The 24,502-nt window shown below is 42.2% G+C and overlaps 1 protein-coding gene across 2 annotated transcripts; it reads left to right on the forward strand.

The window, feature by feature from the left end:
- The first annotated feature begins 16,876 nt into the window (after window positions 1-16,876).
- Window positions 16,877-19,981, forward strand: STRIT1 (small transmembrane regulator of ion transport 1). Of its 2 annotated transcripts, none has more exons than XM_038750523.1 (3): window positions 16,877-17,160; window positions 19,704-19,800; window positions 19,896-19,981. In XM_038750523.1, exons 1-2 carry the CDS (start codon window positions 17,148-17,150, stop codon window positions 19,793-19,795), a joined length of 105 nt encoding a protein of 34 aa, XP_038606451.1. In that variant the 5' UTR covers window positions 16,877-17,147; the 3' UTR covers window positions 19,796-19,800; window positions 19,896-19,981. The 2 variants fall into 2 exon arrangements, with proteins under 2 accessions (XP_038606451.1, XP_038606442.1); XM_038750514.1 differs by having other exon boundaries at window positions 16,882-17,160; window positions 19,701-19,800.
- Window positions 19,982-24,502: the final 4,521 nt, after the last annotated feature.

Here is a 24,502-nt window from a genome sequence, read left to right on the forward strand (position 1 = left end):
ATCACCCTGACTTGCTCCCTTCATTCAATCCTCCTCCCATAGTACTTAGGTACGTATCCATAATTTATTTATTTATATTCATTTATTCATTCAATCATATTTATTGAGCGCTTACTGTATGCAGAGCACTGTATTAAGTGTATATTAATACCTATTCTATTTATTTTATTTTGTTAATGTGTTTTGTTTTGTTGTCTGTCTCCCCCTTCTAGACTGTGAGCCTGCTGTTGGGTAGGGACCGTCTCTATATGTTGCCAACTTGTACTTCTCAAGTGTTTAGTACAGTGCACTGCACACAGTAAGTGCTCAATAAATACGATTGAATGAATGAATGTCTTCTCCTCTAGATCTTAAACTTGACGTGAGCAAGGAATGTGTCTGCTATATTGTTATATTGTCCTTTCCCAAGTGCTTAGTACAGTGCTCTGCACACAGTAAGTGCTCAATTAATATGATTGATTGATGGATGATGATGATAATAATAATAATAATAACAACAATAATAATAATAATGGTATTTGTCAAGTCCTTACTATGTTCCAGGCACTGAACTAAGCGCGGGGGCTGGATACAAGCAAATCATGGTAGACACAGTCCCTGTCCCATGTGGGGCTCACAGTCTGAATCCCCGTTTTACAGATGAAGTAGCTGAAGCACAGAAACTTGCCCAAGGTCACACAGCAGACAAGTTAAGAGAAGTGGGATTAGAGCCCAGGTCCTTCTAATCCCAGGCTCTGTCCACCAGATACTGATGCTGCTCTAAGGAATAGGGCATATTAAACATAATTTTTCCACAGTTCACTGCAGGAACAAAAATGCCATCTCTATCATTCAGTCAATCTCCCAAATGCTTAATACAGTGTTCTGCACAGAGTAAGAGTTTGATAGATACTATTGTTGGATTGATTGTAGTTTTCTTATCGGGCTAAAAGATGACACAACTGTTCAGTCAGATTTTATTAGCAGGAATGAGTATGACTGATTAGCTCCTTCCTTCACTATGGCATCTGCTTTCTTGCTGACCTCCCTGTCTCCTGTCTCTCTCTCCACCCCAATCTATACTTTACTTTGCTGCATCTGACAATTCACTTTCCTGATGTGAGAGTATGGGGATTGTCCATTACTCAGGTATTGCACTTCCCACCTGCAGTGCCTAACTACCATCTTCAAGCTTGTCCCTTGCTGTTGCAATCTTCTTGAAGGCTCAGCTCTAAGAAAATCACCTCAGTTGTTGTAAGCCAGGCTAGTCTATATTCCATTGCTGCCTCCCACTTACTGTGTTCTGAGCACCGTACTAAGCACTTGGGAGAGTACAATACAACAGAGTTGGCAGACACGTTCCCTGCCCACAATGAGCTTACAATGTAAAGGAGAACACAGACATTAATATAAAGCAGCCTGGCCTAGTGGGTAGAGTAAGGGCCTGGGAATCAGAAGGACCTGGGTTCTAATACTGGCTTCCCCAGTCATCTGCTGGGTGACCTTGGACAAGTCACTTCTCTATGCCCCAGTTTCCTCATCTGTAAAATGGGGATTAAGACTCTGAGCCCCATGGGGGACAAGGACTGTGTTCAACCTGATTTGTGTGTATCCATCATAGTGCTTAGTACAGTGCCTGGTACATAGTAAGTGCCTAACAATACCGTTATTATTAATAATAATGATTTGTAATACATAATTTATAGATATATCTGTAAGTGCTGTGGGGTTGAAGAAGAGGTGAATACCAACTACTCTATCTAAGACTACAGTTTTTAAAGTCTGCAGTAAGGTTGCTTTGGGTGGAGGGCTGGGAGGAATATGTGCTTTGTACAAAGTAAGCACTCAAAAACTATGATTGAATGAATGGTTGAAGGAATATATGGGTGTCTGATCTCTCATCTTCCTATCCTGTTTCCCCAGCTACTGACAGTCCCACATTTCCCTGTCCCTAAGCATTTGGATACTCAATTACCAACTTCCTCACAGGACTTCAGAATATTTTAGTCAACTCAGTTGCTTCCCCCTGCCTGTAATTTATTTTAGCATCTGTCTCCTCCACGGGAAGCAGAATGGCCTGGTGGCAGGACCATAGGCTTGGGGATCAGAGGACTCACAGTCCTAATCCTGATTCTGTCACTTGCCTGCTCTGTGAGCTTGGACAAGTCACTTGATATTTCTGTACCTCAGTTTCCTCATCTGTAAAATGAGGAATTGATAACCGTTCTTCCTCTGTAAGCTTGTTGTAGGCAGGGAATATATCCGTAATATTGTTATATCATACTCTCCCAAACACTTAGTACTGTGCTCTGCACACAGTAAGTGCTCAGTAAATAGAATTGACTGAGTGACTTTCGTAGACTATGAGTCCTACGTGGGACAGGAGCTATATCTAACTTGATTATCTTTTATCTGCCCCAGTATTTAGTATATAGAAAGTGTTTAACAAGTAGGACTATTATTATTATCATCATATTTTAACCTCCTTGAGGGTATAGATTGTGTCTACTTATTCGATTGTACTCTCCCAAATACTTAATACAGCATTCTGCACAGAGTAAGTGCTTGATGAATACTATTCATGGATTGATTGTAGTTTTCTTAACGGGCTAAAAGATGACACAACTGTTCAGTCAGATTTTATTAGCAGGAATGAGTATGAGTGATTAGCTCCCTCCTTCACTGTGGCATCTGCTTTCTTGCTGACCTCTCTGTCTCCTGTCTCTCTCTCCACCCCAGTCCATACTTTGCTGCATCTGACAAATCACTCTCCTGATGTGAGAGTATGGGGATTGTCCATTCCTCAGGTATTGCATTTCCCACCTTCAGTGCCTAACCACCATCTTCTAGTTTGTCCCTTGACGTTGCAATCTTCTTGAAGGCTCAGCTCTAAGAAAATCACCTCAATTGTTGTATGCCAGGCTAGTCTATATTCCATTGCTGCCTCCCAACTGCCCATAGCCACTCCACATTGTCTGAAATTTGTCATCACTTTATCTTTAAAAGTCTTCTGCCCTCATTGTTTACAGCTTCCCAATTTCAGATACCAGAGAAGTAGTTTGGGTATCCTGCCCCACTCAGTAAAGGTGCAATGCACTGATGTTGCTTGCTGCTTTGATAGTCAGTCTGCTGTGCTATATAACTGAATAAAATTCCTCAGTTCATTTTGTCCAAAATAGCGCAGTAGCTTGATTTGTTCTAACAATTTTTTTTTTATATTGTTCCTTGCATACTGTAAAATCACAATGACTTGTGACATTAAAATTTTAGTGAATACATTTCCAGAAGATCCCCCACTCAGATTTTGGTACATATCCAAAACATCTTCCCACCTAAACTCCACGCTGCCCATCTCTCCCATCACTGTAAACAATACTACTACCCCCCTCATCTCACAAGACTGTAACCTTGGTGTTGTCCTCAACTCATCTCATTCAACCCACGTATTCAATCTGTCACCAAATCCTGTCGGTTCTACCTTCACAACCTCACTAAAATCTACCCATTCCTCTCCATCCAAACTGCAACTACGCTGATCCAAGCTCTTATCCTATCCCACCTTTACTATTGCATCTGCCCCCTCACTGACCTCCCTGTCTCCTGTCTCTCTCCCCACCCCAGTCCATACTTCACTCTGCTGCTGAGATAATTTTGTAAAACAATGCTCAGCTCATGTTTCCCACTCCTCAGTAACCTCCAGAGGCTGTCCATTCAATTCTGCATCAAACAGAAACTCCTTACCATTGACTTAGAGCACTCAGTCAGCTCATCCTCTTCCTAACTTATCTCAATGATCTCCTACTACAGCACAGCCTGCACACTTAACTCCGCTAATACCAGCTTGCTGACTGTGCCCCAATCTCATTTATCTCACTGCTAACCACTTTATCACATCCAGCCTCTCTCAGGAACCCCTGCCCCTTCATGTACACCAGACAACCATTCTTCCCACCTTCAAAGCATTAGTAAAGGTCACATCTCCTCCAAGAGGCCTTCTCTGAATAAGCCCTCTTTTCCCCGGATAGCTCTCCCTTTCATTCATTCAATCGTATTTATTGAGCACTTACTGTGTTCAGAGCACTGTACTAAGCACTTGGGAAGTACAAATTGGCAACATATAGAGACGGTCCCTACCAAACAACGGGCTCACAGTCTAGAAGGGGGAGATAGACAACAAAACAAAACATGTGGACAGGTGTCAAGTCATCAGAACAAATAGAATTAAAGATAAACACACATCATGAACAAAATAAATAGAATAGTAAATATGTACAAGTAAAATAAATAGAGTAATAAATCTGTACAAACATATATACAGGTGCTGTCTGCTTCATCTGTGCAGATGGATTTGTATCCTTTGGACCTTTGGTTTTTACCCACTCTCAGCAATTTTTCACATGTCTATGTATTATATACTAATTTCTGCCTCCCCATCAAGACTGCAAGCTCATTCATCCATTCAATTGTATTTATTGAGCGCTTACTATGTGCAGAACACTACTAAGCACTTGGGAAAGTACAATACAACAATAAACAGTGACTTTCCTACCCACAGTGAGCTCACAGTCCAGAGTGGGCGAGACAAACCCCAATACAAGTAAACAAAATTACAGATCTGCACATAAATGATTTGGGGCTGGGAGGGGGGAAGAGCAAAGGGATAAATAAAGTTACAGACATTTACATAAGTGCTTTGGGGTTGGGAAGAGGGAAGACCAAAGGGAGCAAGTCAAGGCAAAGCAGAAGGGAATGGGAGATGAGGAAATGTGGAGTTTAGTCTGAGAAGGCCTCTTGGAGATGTGTTTTCACTAAGACTTTGAAGTGGGGGAGAGTGGTTGTCTGTCAGATTAGAAGAGGGAGGGTGTTTCAGGCCAGAGCGGAACATGGGCTAGGGGTTGTTGGCAAGACAGGCAAGAATGAGGCACATTAATAAGACTAGCACTATGTAACTATATATATATACATCTATATGTATATGCACACACATATCTACATATATACATGATAACTATGTAACTATAGATAACTATATACTTGTGGGCAGGGACCATGTTTACTAACTCTGTTGTACCGTACTCCCCCAAGCATTTAGTACAGTGCTCTGCATTCAGTAACTGCTCAATAAATACAATTGACTGATGGATTGGTAAAACTAAGATATCTATTCCGTAGATGGATGTAATGATGTACACATTCATTAACATATACTCACCATTGCTCAGAAACCATCCCAGCAAGAGAGCAAACCCTTGTGCTAGGGGAAGATAAATGCAGGGAGGAGGATTTATTTTTAAAGAGCCACCCTGCCCCCGCCACCACCAAACAGGTGTTCAAAGCCCCCCGACTCTCTGCTCTCCAGAGCCAGTTCTGTTGAAGACCCTGAAAGGTTTCTAGTATATGAAGGTCACTAAATCGCCCTCATTACATGTTGTTCAAACTGGGCATTGTGACCATGAGGTGAGGGGTATATAATCAGCAGGTGCCTCAAATGTAACAGCCTGAAATGAGTGGGTACGGTGGCAGCCCAGGCATTTAGCAGAGAATATTTCAAAGCCTTTTTTGTGTGTGTGTGCTCTAGGGATCGGAATTATATTCCTACAATAACCTGGACCCAGTCCCAGAAATGCTCTCTCCCCAACACTACTACCCTTAGAACGCCAAATTTAAACTTCAATGTTGATCCTGGTCTCCAACCCTGATAGAGTTACAATGACCTATACTAGGAGAATGTGAAGCGTGATTTAGGTCCACACACAACATGTTATGACAGTGACTTCCAAAACAGTGTCATAGCTCAATTTGTTCCAACAACTTACTTTTTGACATTGTCCCTTGCATGTTGTAAAATCATAGCTACCTGTGACAATAATATTGCCAACTTGTACTTCCCAAGTGCTTAGTACAGTGCTCTGTACACAATAAGCACTCAATAAATATGATTGATTGATTGATTAAAGTTTTAATTTGTCCTTTTCCAGAAGATTGTCCATTGGGATTTTAGTACATGTCCAAAACATGTTTTAAATGTGTCCAAAACAGAACTTATCTTCCCACCCAAATTCTGTCCTTCCCCTTTCTTTCCCATCACTGTTGACAATACCAGTATCCTCTCTATCTCACTAGGCTGTCACCTTGGCATTGTCCTTGACTCATCTCTCTCACTCAACCCACGTATTCATTCTGTCACTAAGTCCTGTCGAGTTCACCTTCACAGCAGGGCTAAAATATGCTCATTCCTCTCCAACCCAACTGCTACTATACTAATCCAAAGCACTCATCCTATACTAAACAAGTCATGTACAAATTGGGAAAGCAACAGACATGAAAGTGGTTTGCAAGTGGAACTGAGTGGAGAGGCAGAGCAGAGACGAGCAGAGTATTCTTTCAGTCATATTTACTGAGCACTTAACTGTGTTCAGAGCACTGTACTAAGCACTTGGGAAACTACAATACAGCAACAGAGCAGAGCAGAGTCAAGCAGAGCCAAGCATTGTGTGAGCTGTGAGTTGTCTGTAGGCCATTCATTCCTTTCTGTCAGGAGATATCAGTCCCTCAGGGTACCACCTTTCTTGTGCCCCTTAGCACAGATTGCTGAGGCCTTCAGCTCAAGGAATGTTGTGTGGTTCTTAATTAAGAACCAGACTAAAGCACCAGCTTTTATTTTTACTCCAATCATCCTGTGCATTTAAACGGTGGTGGATAAAAATGTTTGGGGCGGCAGCAATTCATTTACGTGAGTTGACAAAGGAGGAATATTGATTTCCAAGGTCTGGAGTTCATAAAGGTACTTCTGGGAATCTGGTCCTCCTTCTGTCTGAGTTGTCTGAACGACCGCTTACTTTTTTGTTTTTTTAAATGGTATTTGCTGTTAAGCGCTTACTATTTGCTAGGCACTGTTCTACGTGTTGGGATAGATACAAGGTGATCAGGTTGGACACAGTCCTTGTCCCATGTGGATCTCACAGTCTTAATCCCCATTTTACAGATGAGGCACAGAGAAGTTAAGTGACTTGTTCAAAGTCACTCAGAAGACAAGTGATTGAGTAATAAATTAGAACACAGGTCTTTCTGATTCCCAGGCCCATGCTTTAACTACTAAGCTACACTGCTGCTCATGCAATTACTTGAGAAGCAGAGTGAAGAGAAGCAGAGTGGCTCAATGGAAAGAGCCCGGGCTTTGGAGTCAGAGGTCATGGATTCAAACCCCGGCTCTGCCAATTGTCAGCTGTGTGACTTTGGGCAAGTCACTTCACTTCTCTGGGCCTCAGTTACCTCAACTGTAAAATGGGGATGAAAGACTGTGAGCCCCCCGTGGGACAACCTGATCACCTTGTAACCTCCCCAGTGCTTAGAACAGTGCTTTGCACATAGTAAGCTCTTAACAAATGCCATCATCATTATTATTATTATTACTTGCAAACAATATGCAAATCCACCACTCTCCATTTTGGCTATTTCAAGGGCCTAGCTAGATTATAATGTCTTAAGGGCTGGGATCGTATATACTAACTCTAGTGTACTCTTACAAGTATTCATTACAGTGCTCTCCACAGAGTAAGCATTCAATAAATACTATTGATTAATAATGATAATAATAACAATAATTGATTGATTACAGATTGAATCTGGCTTATCTGACTGGTCATTCGTGAAATAGTTGATTATTATCTTCTAGCATTATCCCAAGTCAGGCAGCATGGTATAGGTATTTTTGTCTCCCTCCATGTAACTTCTAGTCAACTGTTTCTGCCTCTCTTGATGCTAATAATGTGTTGACTTTTTCATTCATAGCCTTGCAAGTCGCTTCTCAAGTGGGCTGAAGGTATACTATAGACAGGTTGTTCTGCACACAGTAAGTGCTCAGTAAATATGTAAATATTTAGTAATATGTAAATATCAGTAAATACTGATGGGAAAAATAATAGTTCATCAATCAATAGTATTTATTGAGCACTTACTGTGTTTAGGGAGCACTGTGCTACGAGCTTGAGGGAGTATAATAGGCTAAGCTCCTTGCCCTTAAAGAACTTACAATATATAAAGGGAGACAGATGTTAAAATAAATTATAGGTAACATAGAGATATGTATGTAGGTGCTGTTGTTTGGTGGGTTGAGCAATTACCTAAGTATTTCCTAATTAAGGAATTATGGGAAAAATTATTTCCTGAAAATCAGTATGTGTATCCTAAACCTAGGGTGGGTGTTACTGTCTTATGCAGTCGAGTCGTCTCCAACCCATAGCAGTTCCACGGATACATCTCTTCAGAATGCCCCATCTCCAACTGCAATCGTTCCAGTACTGTACTGAGAAGCAGTGTGGCTCAGTGGAAACAGCATGGGCTTTGGAGTCAGAGGTCATGGGTTCAAATCCTGGCTCCGCCAATTGTCAGCTGTGTGACTTTGGGCAAGTCACTTAACTTCTCTGTGCCTCAGTTCCCTCATCTGTTAAAACGGGGATTAAGACTGTGAGCCCCCTGTGAGACAACCTGATCAACTTGTAACCTCCCCAGTGCTTAGAACAGTGCTTTGCACATAGTAAGTTCTTAATAAATGCCATTATTATTATTATTACTGTATCCATAGAGTTTTCTTGGTAAAAATACAGAAGTGGTTTACTATTGCCCTCTTCCATGCAGTAATCTTGGGTCTCCACCCTTGACTCTCTCCCATAGTGCTGCTGCCCAGCACAAGGAAGTTTTGACTTGTAGCAAATTGTCTTCCTCTCACCAGCCACTGCCCAAGCAAGGAATAGATGGGTGTGCCACTGCTTGACTCTCCGTCCTATAGCCGAGACTGGTAGAGTACTGGAAACTCTCCAGGTGTGATCCTGAGAGTGGTTGGCATGATTAGATTAATTAATTGATTCATTCAGTCGTATTTACCAAGTGCTTGGGAAAGTATAATACAACAATAAACAGTGGCATTCCCCATCCACAGCGAGCTAATATGGAATCTAATAGGGAAGAGGCCTGAATATGATCTATTTCCAGAATTTAGGAAGCCTTTTTCAGATTTGTCTAATAAATATTTACCATACCAATACCATACCATATTGGGAAGCAGCGTGGCTCAGTGGAAAGAGCCCGGGCTTTGGAGTCAGAGGTCGTGGGTTCAAATCCTGGCTTCACCACTTGTCAGCTATGTGACTTTGGGCAAGTCACTTCACTTCTCTGGGCCTCAGTTCCCTCACCTGTAAAATGGGGATGAAGACTGTGAGCCCCTCGTGGGACAACCTGATTACCTTGTATCTACCCCAGCGCTTAGAACAGTGCTTTGCACATAGTAAGCGCTTAACAAATACCAACATTATTATTATTATTATTATTATTCAAAGGTTTTTGTTAAAGCTCCTTGCTCTCCACTAAAAGCTACAAACACTCCCAGCCAGCCAATCAATCATTCCAATCAATGGTATTTTTTATGGTATTTGTTAAGCACCTACTATGTGCCGGGCACTGGACTAAGCACTTGGGACAGATACAAGCTTATCAGTTGGACACAGTCCCTGTCTCACATGGGGCTCACAATTCTTAATCCTCATGTTACCGATGAGGCAAAGAGAAGCTAAGTGACTTGCCCAAAGTCACACAGCAGACAACTGCTGCCAAGATTATCTTTCTACAGAAACGTTCAGGGCCTGTGACCCCTCTCCTCCAAAATCTCCAGTGGTTGCCTATCAACCTCTGAATCAAGCAAAAACTCCTCACTATTGACTTCAAAGCTCTCAATCACTTTGCCCCCCCTTACCTAATCTCCCTTCTCTCCTTCTAAATCCCAACCTGCACACTCCACTCCTCTGGTGCAAACCTTCTCACTATGTCTCATTCTTGCCTGTTCTGGCATCGACCCCTGACCCACGTCCTTCCTCTGGCCTGGTACTCCCTCCCTCCTCAAATCTGCCGGTCACACTTCCCCCCATTCAAAGCCCTACTGAAGGCTCACCTCCTCCGAGAGACTTTCCCAGACTAAGCCCCCCCTTTCCTCACCTCTTCCTCCCTTCTGTGTCATCTCAACTATCTCCCTTTGCTCTACCCCTCGCTCCCCACCCCACAGTACTTGTGTATATATGTATTTGTAATTCTATTTATTTATATTAATGCTATATATGTAAGTATCTATAACTATTTATATTAATGCCCGTTTACTTGTTTTGATGTATACATATCTATAATTCTATTCATTTATATTGATGCTTGTTTACTTGTTTTGATATCTTTCTCCCCGCTTTTAGACTGTAAGCCCAGTGTGGGCAGGGATTGTCTCTCTTTATTGCTGAATTGTACTTTCCAAGTGCTTAGTACAGTGCTCTGCACACAGTAAGTGCTCAATAAATACTACTGATTGAACGAATGAATTAATGGGGAATAGAGGTAGGTCCTTCTGACTCATTCATTCATTCAATCATATTTATTGAGCACTTACTGTGTGCAGAGCACTGTATTAAGCGTTTGGGAATTTGTGCGCCATCCATTAGGCCATTTTGCTTCCCAGGTAATTAACTTTTGGTTGACCTTCTGCCTTCAAAGGTGGTGGGAGGGTTACATTACATTTTAACTAAGCTTTAGTAAAAGCCAAGCAAGAAATACTCCTCAGAACCCCTAACCCTAACCCTACTCCACGTGGGGTTCACAGACTCATTCCCCATTTTTACAGATGAGGTTACTGATGCCCAAAGAAGATCAGTGACTTGGCCTAAGTCACACAGCTGTCAAATGGTGAAGTTGGGTTTCATGGGTCAGGTGAAACAATTTAGCATGGGAAAGTTGGGATTTGCTAACAGCCCAAAATTTAAAAAAGAACAACAGAAAAAGAATACTGTCCAAGTTAAACTGCTTCTGGAAAGGGAGCATTGAATACAGAGGTATGCACAGATTTAGGTGTGCAATAAATATCATCAATTGGTTGTTTCATGAAAGAGATTTGTCCTCTGTATCTTTCAGATTTGTTGGAGAGCAGGTGAGCCCCTTCCTGCAGTGTCTGCTGTAGCCTTCACCTTTTCTCCCAACAGGTAACTGTGGATTTATTCAATCGTATTTATTGAGCACTTACTGTGTGCAGAGCACTGTACTAAACACTTGGGAAGTCAAGTTGGCAACATATAGAGATGGTCCCTACCCAACAGCAGGATTCTTACCCAAGAAACTGGGTACATACTGGGGGATGCACTTCAGTTCGTAGTCTCCTTTACGAGCAGTGGCATGGCAATGTAACAGGATAATATTCATCTAGAAAAAGGACATTCCCTCTGCTGTGTGAAATTGATAAGACCCATACTTAATTGCCATGAAGGCTAAAATGGAGAAGAGATTAATGGTTTGATTCTCCAAAGGCTTAGCAAATTGTCGTGATATGTCAGGATCATAATGCACACTGGGTTTTTTTTTTTCTTTTTTGGATACCTAGGAAACTTTGCCACAATATAATGGGCTCAGTAGGAACCTTATGAATGAATGAATGAATGAATGAATGAAGGGGTTTGTTATGTCTTTCCTCAGTCTAATTCAGATTTTTTTTACAGCTAAAACCTAAACATTAAATCAGTAACATGAAATCACAGAATGTTTTGCCCTACTTCTTTCTCCTTTCTTAAGTATCCTGCAAGAACAACAATAACAACAGCAAAACCCCAAAAAACCTGGCTACAGCTTCTGAAACTGGAACACCAGATCTTACCATAGAAATCTTTGACCACTGTAGTGATGATAATAATAATAATAATGATAATTGTGGTATTTGTTAAGCTCTTACTACATGCCGGGCACTGTACTAAGCTCCGGAGAGAATACAAAGAAATTGGGTTGGACACAGTCCCTGTCCCACATTAGTGGAAGGATCATGGGTCTTACCTGTCTGTCAAGAGGCCTCACTTTCCTCCCAAGAATGCATCGTGGAGTTTCATTTACCAGATATCATGTCACCCCGCAGGCTTCCTATTCTACCTGGCGGGCTGAACAAGTGCTAAATGAATAATGCAAAAATCATGGAAAACCCAAAATTCCCTGCTTCAAGAAAAGGCTAAAGGAAATTCAGAATGTATATGTGAGATTCAGTATTCTGAGTCATCTTTAATAGAGATCCACATGCTGGATGATTTTCTGAAGCTTTGCTGAACATTCAATTTTAAAGGGGTGGAAGGAGAGAAAGGGGATTTGTCAATCAATAAACCGTATTTATTGAATATTTGCTGTGTGCAGAGCATTGTACTAAGCGCTTAGGAGAGTTCAGTGTAACAGCCACATTCTCTGACCACAATGAGCTTACAGTCTAGAGGGGGTGAGAGACAAACACCAGTATAAATAAATAAATTACAGATATGCATGGAAGTGTTGTGGGGCTGAGAGGAGGGATGAATAAAGGGAACGAGTCAGGGTGATGCAGAAGGGAGTGGAAGAAAAGGAAAAGAGGGCTTAGTTTAAGGCTCGGGAATTCACTACCAAGCCATATCGTGGACTTGGAAGAAAAAATTAGAAAATGTATGTACTCGACGAATGTGGGAACTCAAGGAGATGATGGTATATTTTTTAACTAAAGACTTTTCCACATTGTGTTTCTGCAAATATTAATGGTGAAATAAGCACAATATCCTTGGCACAGTAAGATACAGAAACCCTCGTTCTTAGCTTTGGGCTTTATAGGACTGATGGTATTCAAATTTGATTGCAGTAGAAAGGGCAATCTAGTGAAAAGAGCATGGAGCTGGGCATAAGGATAAGGTTCTAGTCCCAGATCAGCCACTGGTCTGCTAGTGACCCTGGCCAAGTCACTTGTGCCTCAGTTTACTCATCTGTAGAATGGGGATAACAATACCTAACTCTCTATCATGGGGATGTTGGAGGATAAAGTGAGATGTCTAATGTGAAGGTACTCTACAAGTTATTATTATTATTGTTGTCGTTACTGTTTATTATTACCTGGTATGCTTCTTGTGATATGCTTCTTATTCCCCACTGAGAGTGTGGGACTACAAGGCAGTAAAGTTCTCTGGCTGCTATGCCTATGTTTGCCATCTCTTTGACAACAAATTCCAGCTTAAATGCTACTTTAACTGAATTGACTTCAGTTTAACATGCATTTCCTTTTTTTACCCTTCATTTAAATTTTTTCATCAAAATGATAAAGCCCTCCTTTCCCCTTCTCCAGCTCCCTTCTGCATCACCCCGAGTTGCTCTCTCCCAGCCCCGCAGCGTTTACGTACATATCTGTCATTTGTTTATTTGTATTAATGTCCCTCTCCTCCTCAAGACCGTAAGCTCCTTGGGGGCATGGGATGTGTCTGTTTATTGTTGTATTGTTCTCTCCCAAGCGTTTAGTACAGTGCTCTGCACACAGTAAGCACTCAGTAAATGCAATTGACTGACTGACTGGAAAATCAGTGAGGCTCGATCTCCTTGAGTCACTTATGATATCTGGGGGCACAGAAGTTTGAAAATGATGTAAAGGATAATAATAATGGCATTTATTAAGTGCTTACTATGTGCAAAGCCCTGGGGAGGTTACAAGGTGATCAGGTTGTCCCATGTGGGGCTCACAGTTTTTAACCCCCATTTTACAGATGAGGGAACTGAGGCACAGAGAAGTTAAGTGACTTGCCCAAAGTCACACAGCTGACAGTTGGCGGAGCCGGGATTTGAACCCATTACCTCTGACTCCAAAGCCCGTGCTCTTTCCACTGAGTCACGCTGCTTCTCGTGTAGAGACTTTCTACTAGTAGAGAAAGTAGAAGTAGAAAGTAGAAAGTAGAAGCAGCATGGCTTAGTGGAAAGAGCCCGGGCTTTGGAGTCAGAGTTCGTGAGTTCAAATCCCGGCTCCGCTAATTGTCAGCTGTGTGACTTTGGGCAAGTCACTTCACTTCTCTGGGCCTCAGTTAGCTCATCTGTAAAATTGGAATTAAGACTGTGAGCGCCCCGTGGGACAACCTGATCACCTTGTAACCCCCCCAGCGCTTAGAACAGTGCTTTGCACATAGTAAGCGCTTAATAAATACCATTATTATTATTGTTAGAAAGGAGAACCAGCTTGGCCTTATTGAAACAGCACTGGCCTGAGAGTCAGGACCTGGCTTCAACCCTGACTCTTCCAATTGCTTGCTGTGTGACCTTGGGTAAGTCATTTCACTTCCCTGTGCCACAGTTCTTCTGTTCTCCCTCATACCTGGATCGTGAGGCCCATGTGGGATAAGGACTGTGTCCAACCTGATTAACTTGTACCTACCCTAGCACTTAAAACAGTGTTTGACACATAGTAAGCACTTATAACAAGGGCTACATAAATCAAAAAACAAATAAAAAAAAGCCCACCCAAAACAGGACTTGAAACAACCCAGTTCCTCTGATTCCCAGGCCGGGGCTCTTTCTACTAGGCCACGCTGCTTCTCTGCTTAGCTCCAACAGATTCCTCTCCCCACACTGTTGGTCATCCCAGACCTAGAGAGAGTTTGGCACCAGCAGAAGATGGTGCATTGATGGCAAGTGAATAAGATTTTACTGGTACCCTTAACACTTTCATCAGAAAGAAGAATAGTAACTTCGGTGAACTTAAAGAGAAAACACAATCCATCAATCAATTAATCAATGGTATTTTTGAGTACTTTCTTGTGCAGAGTACTGTACTTGATAGACTACAACTGAGTAGACAGAATCTCTGACCTCAGAGCAGCGTGGTTTAGTAGAATGACCTAGGAGTCTAAAGGACCTGGGTTCTAATCCCAGCTCTGCCATTTTTCAGCTTTGTGACCTTGGGCAAGTCACTTAACTTCACCGTGACTCAGTTACTTCATTTGTAAAATGGAGAGTAAGATTGTGAAACTCAAGCACTTAGTACAGTGCTCAAGTACTTAGTACAGTGCTCTGCACATAGTAAGTGCTCAATAAACAGGATTGAATGAATGAATGAATATGGGACAGGGACTGTGTCCCACCTGATTACCTTGTATCTCTCAATCAATCAATCATATTTATTGAGCGCTTACTGTGTGCAGAGCACTGTACTAAGCACTTGGGAAGTACAAGTTGGCAACATATAGAGACGGTCCCTACCCAACAGCGGGCTCACAGTCTAGAAGGGGGAGACAGACAACATGTAGACACATGTCAAAGCCACCAGAATAAATAGAATTATAACTATATGCACATCATTAATAAAATAGAGTAGGAAATATGTACAAGTAAAATAAATACAGTAATAAATCTGTACAAATATATACAAGTGCTGTGGGGAGGGGAAGGAGGTAGGGCAGAGGGGGGGATAGGGAGGAGGAGAGGAAAAAGGGGGCTCAGTCTGGGAAGGCCTCCTGGAGGAGGTGAGCTCTCAGTAGGGCTTTGAAGGGAGGAAGGGAGCTAGCTTGGCGGATTTGAGGAGGGACTGGGGGCATTCCGGGCCAGGGGGAGGACGTGGGCCGGGGGTCGACAGCGGGACAGGCGAGAACGAGGTACGGTGAGGAGATTAGCGGCAGAGGAGCGGAGGGTGCGGGCTGTGCTATAGAAGGAGAGAAGAGAGGTGAAGTAGGAAGGGGCGAGGTGATGGAGAGCCTTGAAGCCGAAGGTGAGGAGTTTTTGCTTGATGCATAGGTTGACAGGCAGCCACTGGAGATTTTTGAGTTTTTTGACTTTTTAACTTGTATCTACCCCAGAGCTTAGAACAGCACTTGACACATAATAATAATAACAACAATTATGTTAAGCACTTACTACATGCTTAAATTATTAGTTATAATCATGATAATCACCTCCACCTCTGCATTCTCTTCTAGTGTTCAGTACACCTCTCTGCACACAGTAAGCACTTAATGAATGCTCTAAATCTAACTCAGGTTGGGCCTTTCAACACGGAGTCATTGAGAGCACAGCTTTGTGGATGCGAGAGGGGATTTAAAGGACTCCCCAAAAGCCACTATGGTGCTCAAGAGAGAATTCAGCCACCCTGTCAGCCAAGCTTCTGCCTCTGGCCCCCCAACAGCCAGACTGAAGAAGTAGCTGAAATGAGTGGTGGAATTAAGTCTCCCCCTCACTGAGAAGCTCTTGTGCAGTTGCCTAGTGGAGGGTTGTACTGAAAAACATCACCACTCAAGCCATACCGAAAAACATCCCCAGAGAAGCATTAGAGAAACAGCGTGGCTCAGTGGAAAGAGCATGGGCTTTGGAGTCATCATCATCATCATCATCAATCGTATTTATTGAGCACTTACTATGTGCAGAGCACTGTACTAAGCGCTTGGGAAGTACAAATTGGCAACACATAGAGACAGTCCCTACCCAACAGTGGGCTCACAGTCTAAGAGGGGGAGACAGAGAACAAAACCAAACATACCAACAAAATAAAATAAATAGGATAGATATGGACAAGTAAAATAAATAAATAAATACAGTAATAAATATGTACAACCATATATACAAGTACTGTGGGGAAGGGAAGGAGGTAAGAGGAGGTGAGCTCTCAGTAGGGCTTTGAAGGGAGGAAGAGAGTCAGCTTGGCGGAGTCAGAGGTCAGGGGTTCAAATCCCGGCTCTGCCAATTGTCAGCTGTGTGACTTTGGGCCCCCTGTGGGACAACTGGATCACTTTGTAACCTCCCCAGCACTTAGAACAGTGCTCTGCACATAACAAGTGCTTAATAAATACCATTATTATTATTATTATTACCCCAGCACTTAGAATAATGTTTGACACATAGTAAGCGCTTAACAAATGCCATCAGCATAATCATTATTATTATTACTGCTACTACTAATAAAACTATTCTCCAAAGCCAAACATGCCAGGTTTTCCACTCTCCAAAGATATTTTCCGTCATGTACACACAGCCCCTTGTACAGACGTCATCGGGATGAGAGTTTCGCTATAAATAAATGGAGTCACGTTGGCACCGTCTTGCCTCATTGAAATTTATCAAACAATAGGCTACAGCTGTCAAAGGCACAGCTAGACCCAGCTGAGCTGTGTCTTCAACCAATAGATCGCGCTGTGATTCTTCACCTGGGGGCAACGTAGCCGCTCAGTTCTCAGGTCTGGCTCTCCCAACCCCTGAAAGCATCTAGAGAAGATTGGCCGCAGTGAGGTGGGCAGCTGCGAACCAGGCCATTGAGCCCTCTATTTAAAGCTCCCAGAAGCTCCGCGGAGCGGTGACAACGCAGACGAGGGTCGGGTATTTCGACCTATTCAGCACGAAGGAACATGGCAGAGAAAGGTAAGGTTTATGCCACTCCAACGCCTTGGGTTCTTAAAAAGACTTTCTTGACTGGAAGAGAGGTTGCTTATTTTAGAGTGGTCACTTTTTCAAGTCTGCATATTTTTGACAGATGTAGGAGACGGGGTATTGGTAAGAGAATGATGAAAATAAATGTACGTGTCAGTGGAGAATATACGTGCCCTGGTTCCTTCGATAAACAAAAAGGGGCAGGCTAGATTAACATTCTGAGTAAGTATATGTTTGATTTAGCTTCATCTCCCGCTCCCTCTATAATTATAAGTTTGTGTTGGCAGGGGACATGCCTGCCAACTCTGTTTTACCCAGCACTTGGAACAATGCTTCACCCATAGCAAGCACTTAACAAATACCAACATTATTATTATTATACTCTCCCAAGTGCTTAGTTCAGTGCTCTGCACACAGTAAGTTCTCAATAAATACCAATGCTTGATTGAGTGAGCTGTACAAAATTCTCCAGGAACAACATAAAGAAGCAATATGAAAGGTCTACTTTGGGAGGTGTAAAAGGATGAGAAAATAGTTATGTTCAAGTGGAAAAATGGTTATTTTATTCTCATTTAGGATTTTATTGAAAGTAATGAAACTTAGGCTATTCAAACAGTCAGTACTACGGTGATACTGCCAGGACAAATCACCTTTGTGACAGTTCGAAGCGGGTAATTTGAGAAGGTAAATTTGACCCTTTTGTGGGATGGGGGCTGTGTCTGACTTGGTAAGCTTTTATCTGTCCCAGCACTTAGAACAGTGCTTGGGTCATAGTAATATCTTAATAAATACCACTGTTATTCATTATTATTATCTGGTATTGCTATGTCTGTAGCTCTGTCTTGCTTTGCAGAAAGAATGTTTTTTCAGTGAAAGATATCTTCAAAAAACTAAATACTACACTTGCTTCTAAGTGTTTCTGAAAGTAGAGCCTGAAATTTCTGAGAAGGCAAATCTCTCTAGCCACATTGGTGGGATGTTTATAAATCCCAAAGCTCTAGAAAATACCTTGCCATACAGAGAGCTCCAGGATTGAAAATGCTTTTTATAGTCTGTCTCTCCCACAAACTGTGCAAAGAACCTGTGTTATTTTACTGCCTGGTCCACTAACACTGCTGAATGCTAGTTGAGGGGTGAGTGGGTGGAGGAGTGGAGAAAGGAGGAGTTCACTCAGATTTGTACTATTTACTCAACCCCTTCCCTTCCCCCACCTCAGTCCCACATCCATCTTTTATTCATTTGTATTAATGTTTGTTTTCCCCTATAAACTGTAAACTCCTTGTGAGCAAGGAGAGTGTCTACCAACTCTGCTATATTGTATTCTCCTAAGCCCTTAGTAGAGTGCTTTCCACACAGTAAGCATTTAGTACATATTATTGACTGTAGGGACCATCTCTATATGTTGTTGAATGGTACTTCCCAAGCGCTTAGCATAGTGCTCTGTACACAGTAAGCACTCAATAAATGCGATTGATTGATTCATTGATTGATAGACTGAGTAGATGAGGAAGAAGGGGAGAGAGACTTTCCTGCTAAGTGAATAGCCTCAGGCAAAAGATTACCTCAGGCAAAAACTCCTCACCTTCGGCTTCAAGGCTGTCCATCACCTCACCCCCTCCTATCTCACCTCTCTTCTCTCCTTCTATAGTACAACCCGCACCCTCCACTCCTCTGCCGCTAATCTCCTCACTGTGCCTCGTTCTTGCCTGTCCTGCTATTGACCCCTGGCCCACATCCTCCCCCTGACTTGGAGTGCCCTCCCTCCACACATCTGCCAAGCTAGCTCTCTTTCTCCCTTCAAAGCCCTACTGAGAGCTCACCTCCTCCAGGAGGCCTTCCCCCTCCTTCCTCTCCCCCTGCTCCCCCTCCCCATCTCCCCCGCCTTGCCTCCTTCCCCTCCCCACAGCACCTGTATATATGTATATATGTTTGTACATATTTATTACTCTGTACATATTTATTCTATTTATTTTATTTTGTTAATATGTTTTGTTTTGTTCTCTGTCTCCCCCTTCTAGACTGTGAGCCCACTGTTGGGTAGGGACCGTCTCTATATGTTGCCAACTTGTACTTCCCAAGCGCTTAGTACAGTGCTGTGCACACAGTAAGCGCTCAGTAAATACGTTTGAATGAATGAATGGAGAAGCAGCGTGGCTCAATGGAAAGAGCCCGGGCTTTGGAGTCAGAGGTCATGGGTTCTAATCCCAGCTCCGCCAATTATCAGCTGTGTGACTTTGGGCAAGTCACTTAACTTCTCTGTGCCTCAGTTACCTCATCTGTAAAATGGGGATTAAGGCTGTGAGCCCCCCGTGGGACAACCTGATCACCTTGTAACCTCCCCAGCGCTTGCACATAGTAAGCACTTAATAAATGCCATAAAAAAGTGACCCTACTTTCTCCCACAGGAGAGGTAGTCTTTAATTTTTATCCTCTGAATAAAGAGCTAATTTTCTTTGAGGAGAACTTCCATCTAAAGACATATAATATGTTTTTTCACTCTCAGAATTATGATTTATATTCTATTTCCCCAGTAGGGCCAATACCTAAATACCTTCTCGTCCCGATTCTGCTCTTGATCGGCTGGATTGTTGGATGTGTAGTGATGGTATATGTTATCTTCTCCTGATAGAAGTAAGTTGTTTTACTGTCTATGGATTGACAGTGAGTAAACATTTCATTCGGGAAACATCACTGCCTTTTAACTAGAACAATTTTCTGTCTTTCAGGAAAGAAGTATTCAGACAGGCTTCAGTTGGAAGAGCCCAGAAAATAAATGAAAATGACTGATCATTAAAAGTTCCTGCCAATATTATTTTTTATTATTTTCTATATTTGTTTCTTCCCTAAACCATTTATAGGTTTCTGAAGCGGAGGCAGACAACTGAAATCAAGATCGAGCTATTCAAGATCAATGGGGCATTTTGCCAGGAGCTTGTGGAGGGCTACTACACTCCTTCTTTTCCGGAGAGGAGTGGGAGAAAGAGCGTCAGCTTAGAACAGTGCTTGGCACATAGTAAGCACTTAACAAATACCAAAATTTTTATTATTATTATCCATAGTAGTAGGGTTTACTTTGCATTTTTGTGCTTGGAAAGTGCTTGGAAAAGTGTGTGTGTATGTGTATACATTTAAATATATATTTATAATAATGACATTTGCTAAGCGCTTACCATGTGCAAAGCACTGTTCTAAGCACTGGGGAGGATACAAGGTGATCAGGTTGTCCCAGGTGGGGCTCACAGTCTTAATCCCCATTTTACAGGTGAGGTAACTGAGGCACAGAGCAGTTAAGTGACTTGCCCAAAGTCACACAGCTGACGATTGGCGGAGCTGGGATTTGAACCCATGACCTCTGACTCCAAAGCCCGTGCTCTTTGCACTGAGCCATACTGCTTCTCTATGTATAAAACAATATATCTCAAATTCCACAATTTTATATGAATACCTATATATTATAATATACACATTTATTATATGCACTGTTATATGTATGATAATAATAATAATGGCATTTGTTAAGCGCTTACTATGTGCAAAGCACTGTTCTAAGCACTGGGGAGGTTACAAGGTGATCAGGTTGTCCCACAGGGGGCTCACAGTCTTCATCCCCATTTTACAGATGAGGGAACTGAGGCCCAGAGAAGTTAAGTGACTTGCCCAGAGTCAAACAGCTGACAACTGTCAGAAGCGGGATTTGAACCCATGACCTCTGACTCCAAAGCCCGTGCTCTTACCATTGAGCCATGCTGCTTCTCTAATATATATGTATATATTCATTCATTCAATCATATTTATTGAGCACTTACTGTGTGCAGAGCACTGTACTAAGTGCTTGGGAAGTACAAGTCAACAAGATATAGAGATGGTCCCTACCCAACAACGGGCTCACAGCCTAGGAGGGGGAGACAGACAACAAAACAAAACATGTAGACAGGTGTCAAAATCATCAGAACAAATAGAATTAAAGTTATATACACATCATTAACAAAATAAATAGAATAGTAAATATGCACAAGTAAAATAGAGTAATAAATCTGTACAAAAATATGCAAGTACTGTGGGAAGGGGAAGGAGGTAGGCATACACGCGCGCACACACACACACATATATATATATATTTATATATATAATGATAATAATTGTGGTATTTGCTAGGTGCTTACTATGTGCCAAGCACTGGCATAGATACAATGTAAAGAAGTCTCACATGGGGCTTACAGTCTATGTATTTCCCAAGAGCTTAGTACAGTGTTCTGCACACAGTAAGCGCTCAATAAATATGATTGAATGAATGAAAGTAGGAGGGAACACAGGTATTGAATTGTGCAAATAAGGCCCCGAGAGTTTAAGTTTTGGAGCATCTAACTGGCAGTGCAGTTTTTTTGTAGTCAGCTGATGATGTGTGATCTCTTAGTTTAATGATTGGGGAGTTGAAGAAAACATGCTGATGTGGAAGGGAGTCAGGATTATGTGTTTTAAAGAAAAAGTTGCAGGGAGGGAAAGAAAGGGCTATAAGGTCACACAGGAGACAAGTGGCAGAGCTGGGATTAATTCATATCGATCATAAGCAAGCAGAATATATAATATATACATATATAACTGTCTTTTATAGTCACAGAAGACCTGACTGATGATGAAATTTCCCTGTGAGTTGTATGGGGCTGAAAAGGTGAATGCAGTATCCACAATTCCAGTCATGCTGTGCAAATGATAATAATAATGGTATTTGTTAAGCGCTTACTATGTGCAAAGCACTGTTCTAAGCGCTGGGGTAGACACAAAGTAATTGGGTTGTCCCACGTGGGGCACACAGTCTTTATCCCCATTTTGAAGATGATATAACTGAGGCACAGAGAAGTTAAGTGGCTTGCCCAAGGTCACACACCAGGCAAGTGGCAGAGCTGGGATTAGAACCCACACCCTCTGACTCCCATAACTGTGCTCTTCCCTGTTCCTTCTAAGCGCTCAGTCTCCCAGCCTCCTGCTCATTGTTCACCTTCTCAACCCCATTAGAATACATTTATTTTTTCCTGTCCATCTTGGATTTACACCCTTTAACCACCCTTCCCTCAGCCCCACGGCACTAGCTCGTTATGAGCAGGGAATGTGTCCACCAGCTCCTTTGCATTAATCTCTCTTAAGTGCTTAATACAGTGCTCACTGTTGGGTAGGGACCGTCTCTATATGTTGCCAGCTTGTACTTCCCAAGCGCTTAGTACAGTGCTCTGCACACAGTGCTCAATAAATACAATTGAATGAATGAATGCTCTGCACACAGTAAGTGCTCAAACATTTGATTGATATCTGTAATTTCCTTATTTAAATTAACATCTGTCTCCCTCTCTAGAATGCAAATTTGTTGTGGGCAAGATACACGTCTACCATCTCTGTCATACATTACTTTCCCAAGCGCTTGGTGTAGTGCTCTGCACACAGAAATTGCTCAATTAATATGACTCATTGATTGATTCAACCAAACTGCTACTATATGGATCCAAGCACTTGGATCCTTGCTTTCCTCGATTGCAAAATGGGGATCAAACTGTGAGCCCAAATGCAACGTGGACTTTTTCTGAGCTGAACAATTTGTATATACCCCAGCACTTAGAAGAGTGCCTAACACATAGTAAGCACTTGACATACCATAAAATAAAAAAATCACTCCTGAGAGAACACATCACCAAACCATCCTCAAATTTCTGTACTAAGCACTTGGGAGAGTATGCTATAACAGAGTTGGTAGACAAGATTCCTACCCACAACAAGCTTACAGCCTAGAGGGGGAGATAAATAATAGAAATTACCAATATGTATGTAGGTGTTGTGGGAGAGTACAATATAACAGAGTTGGTAGACATGATCCCTGCCCATAATGAGCTTACCATCTAGAGGGGGAGACACACATCAATATAAATAAATTACTAATAAATACATAAGTGCTGTGGGACTGAGGGAGGGGTAAATAAAGGGAGCAAGTCTAAGAGCAATAAATAATAACTAGCATGAAAAGTCTGTTCCTTCTTGTTGTGTCACGTATAATGTTTGCGATACCTGGGGCTGTTTTCTCATTCACTTCTTGTCCTTATCTCTCTCTCCTTATGAAGCTTTAGTTTGAAGATGGAAGAGAACCATTTGAGGCTCTCCTCAATGACTGACTTAGTTTTCAGCTGCAATGGTCTTTAAGTATATCCACTGCTCTCCTTGCTTTTATTTTCCCAGTCTTTGCTCTCTAAATAGCAGTTTTCTGCAAAAAGTATAACAGATTCAATCAGTCAGTGGTATTTATTGAACATGTACTATGTGCAGAGCACTGTACTAAGGACTTGGCAAAGTACACACAACAAGATAACTAGACATATTGCCTGCCTGCAACTAGCTTACACACTAGAGGGAGAGACAGACATAAATATAAATAAATAAACTACAGATATGTACATGAGTGCCATGGGGCTGAGGGTGGGAATGGTGAATAAAGGGAGCAAATCAGGGCAACACAAAACGGAGTGGGAACAGACAAAATGAGGGCTTAGGGAAGGCCTCTTGGAGGAGATGTGTCTTCAATAAGGCTTTGAATAGGGGGAGAGTAATTGTCTGTCAGGAATTCAGACAGGATAATGGAGTTTGCAATGGCACTCTCTCCCCATGTCCCCTGCATGCCACACACATGATATGTGTCATCCTTACCTCAAAGTTCGTCTGACAGTATCGGAGCAGTCTCCCTTCCACCCTTTAACTGGGAAAGGACTTTTTTTTTAGAGAAGCTATGTGCTCACTGGAAAGAGTAGGGGCTTAGGGAATCAGAGATCATGGATTCTAATCCCAGCTCCACCACTTGTCTGCGGTGTGACTTTGGGCAAGTCACTTAACTTCTTTATGCCTCAGTTACCTCATCTGTAAAATGGGGATTAAGGCTGTGAGCCCCACGTGGGACAACCTGATCTCCTTGCATCCCCCCCAGCACTTAGAACAGTGCTTTGCACATAGTAAGTGCTTAACAAATGCCATCATTATTATTATTATTATAACTGATCAGCCCCATTTACAACACTCCCAATCCCCATGTGCTGGCTCCCCGGAGCAACTCTCTGTCCCAGTACAACAGGAACTGAGTGCTCAGGTGAGTATCCCGCCCCTCTCAATTAGCTCTTGCTAATTGCTGGATCTAATAGCAATTTCTATTGGAACTGTGAGTACATTTGGGTTGGTGAAAGTGCATTTCTGGGACATGGCTGGCATGTTTTCACCAAGGTCCACTGTCTAGCCACTAGCTGGAGTAGCCAATAGCTGTTAACCTTTTCACTCTACCTCGATCTGGTCTATCTCACCACTGGCC

The sequence above is a fragment of the Tachyglossus aculeatus genome, chromosome 1 (assembly GCF_015852505.1).
Source record: "Tachyglossus aculeatus isolate mTacAcu1 chromosome 1, mTacAcu1.pri, whole genome shotgun sequence".
Taxonomy (NCBI): Eukaryota; Metazoa; Chordata; class Mammalia; order Monotremata; family Tachyglossidae; genus Tachyglossus; species Tachyglossus aculeatus.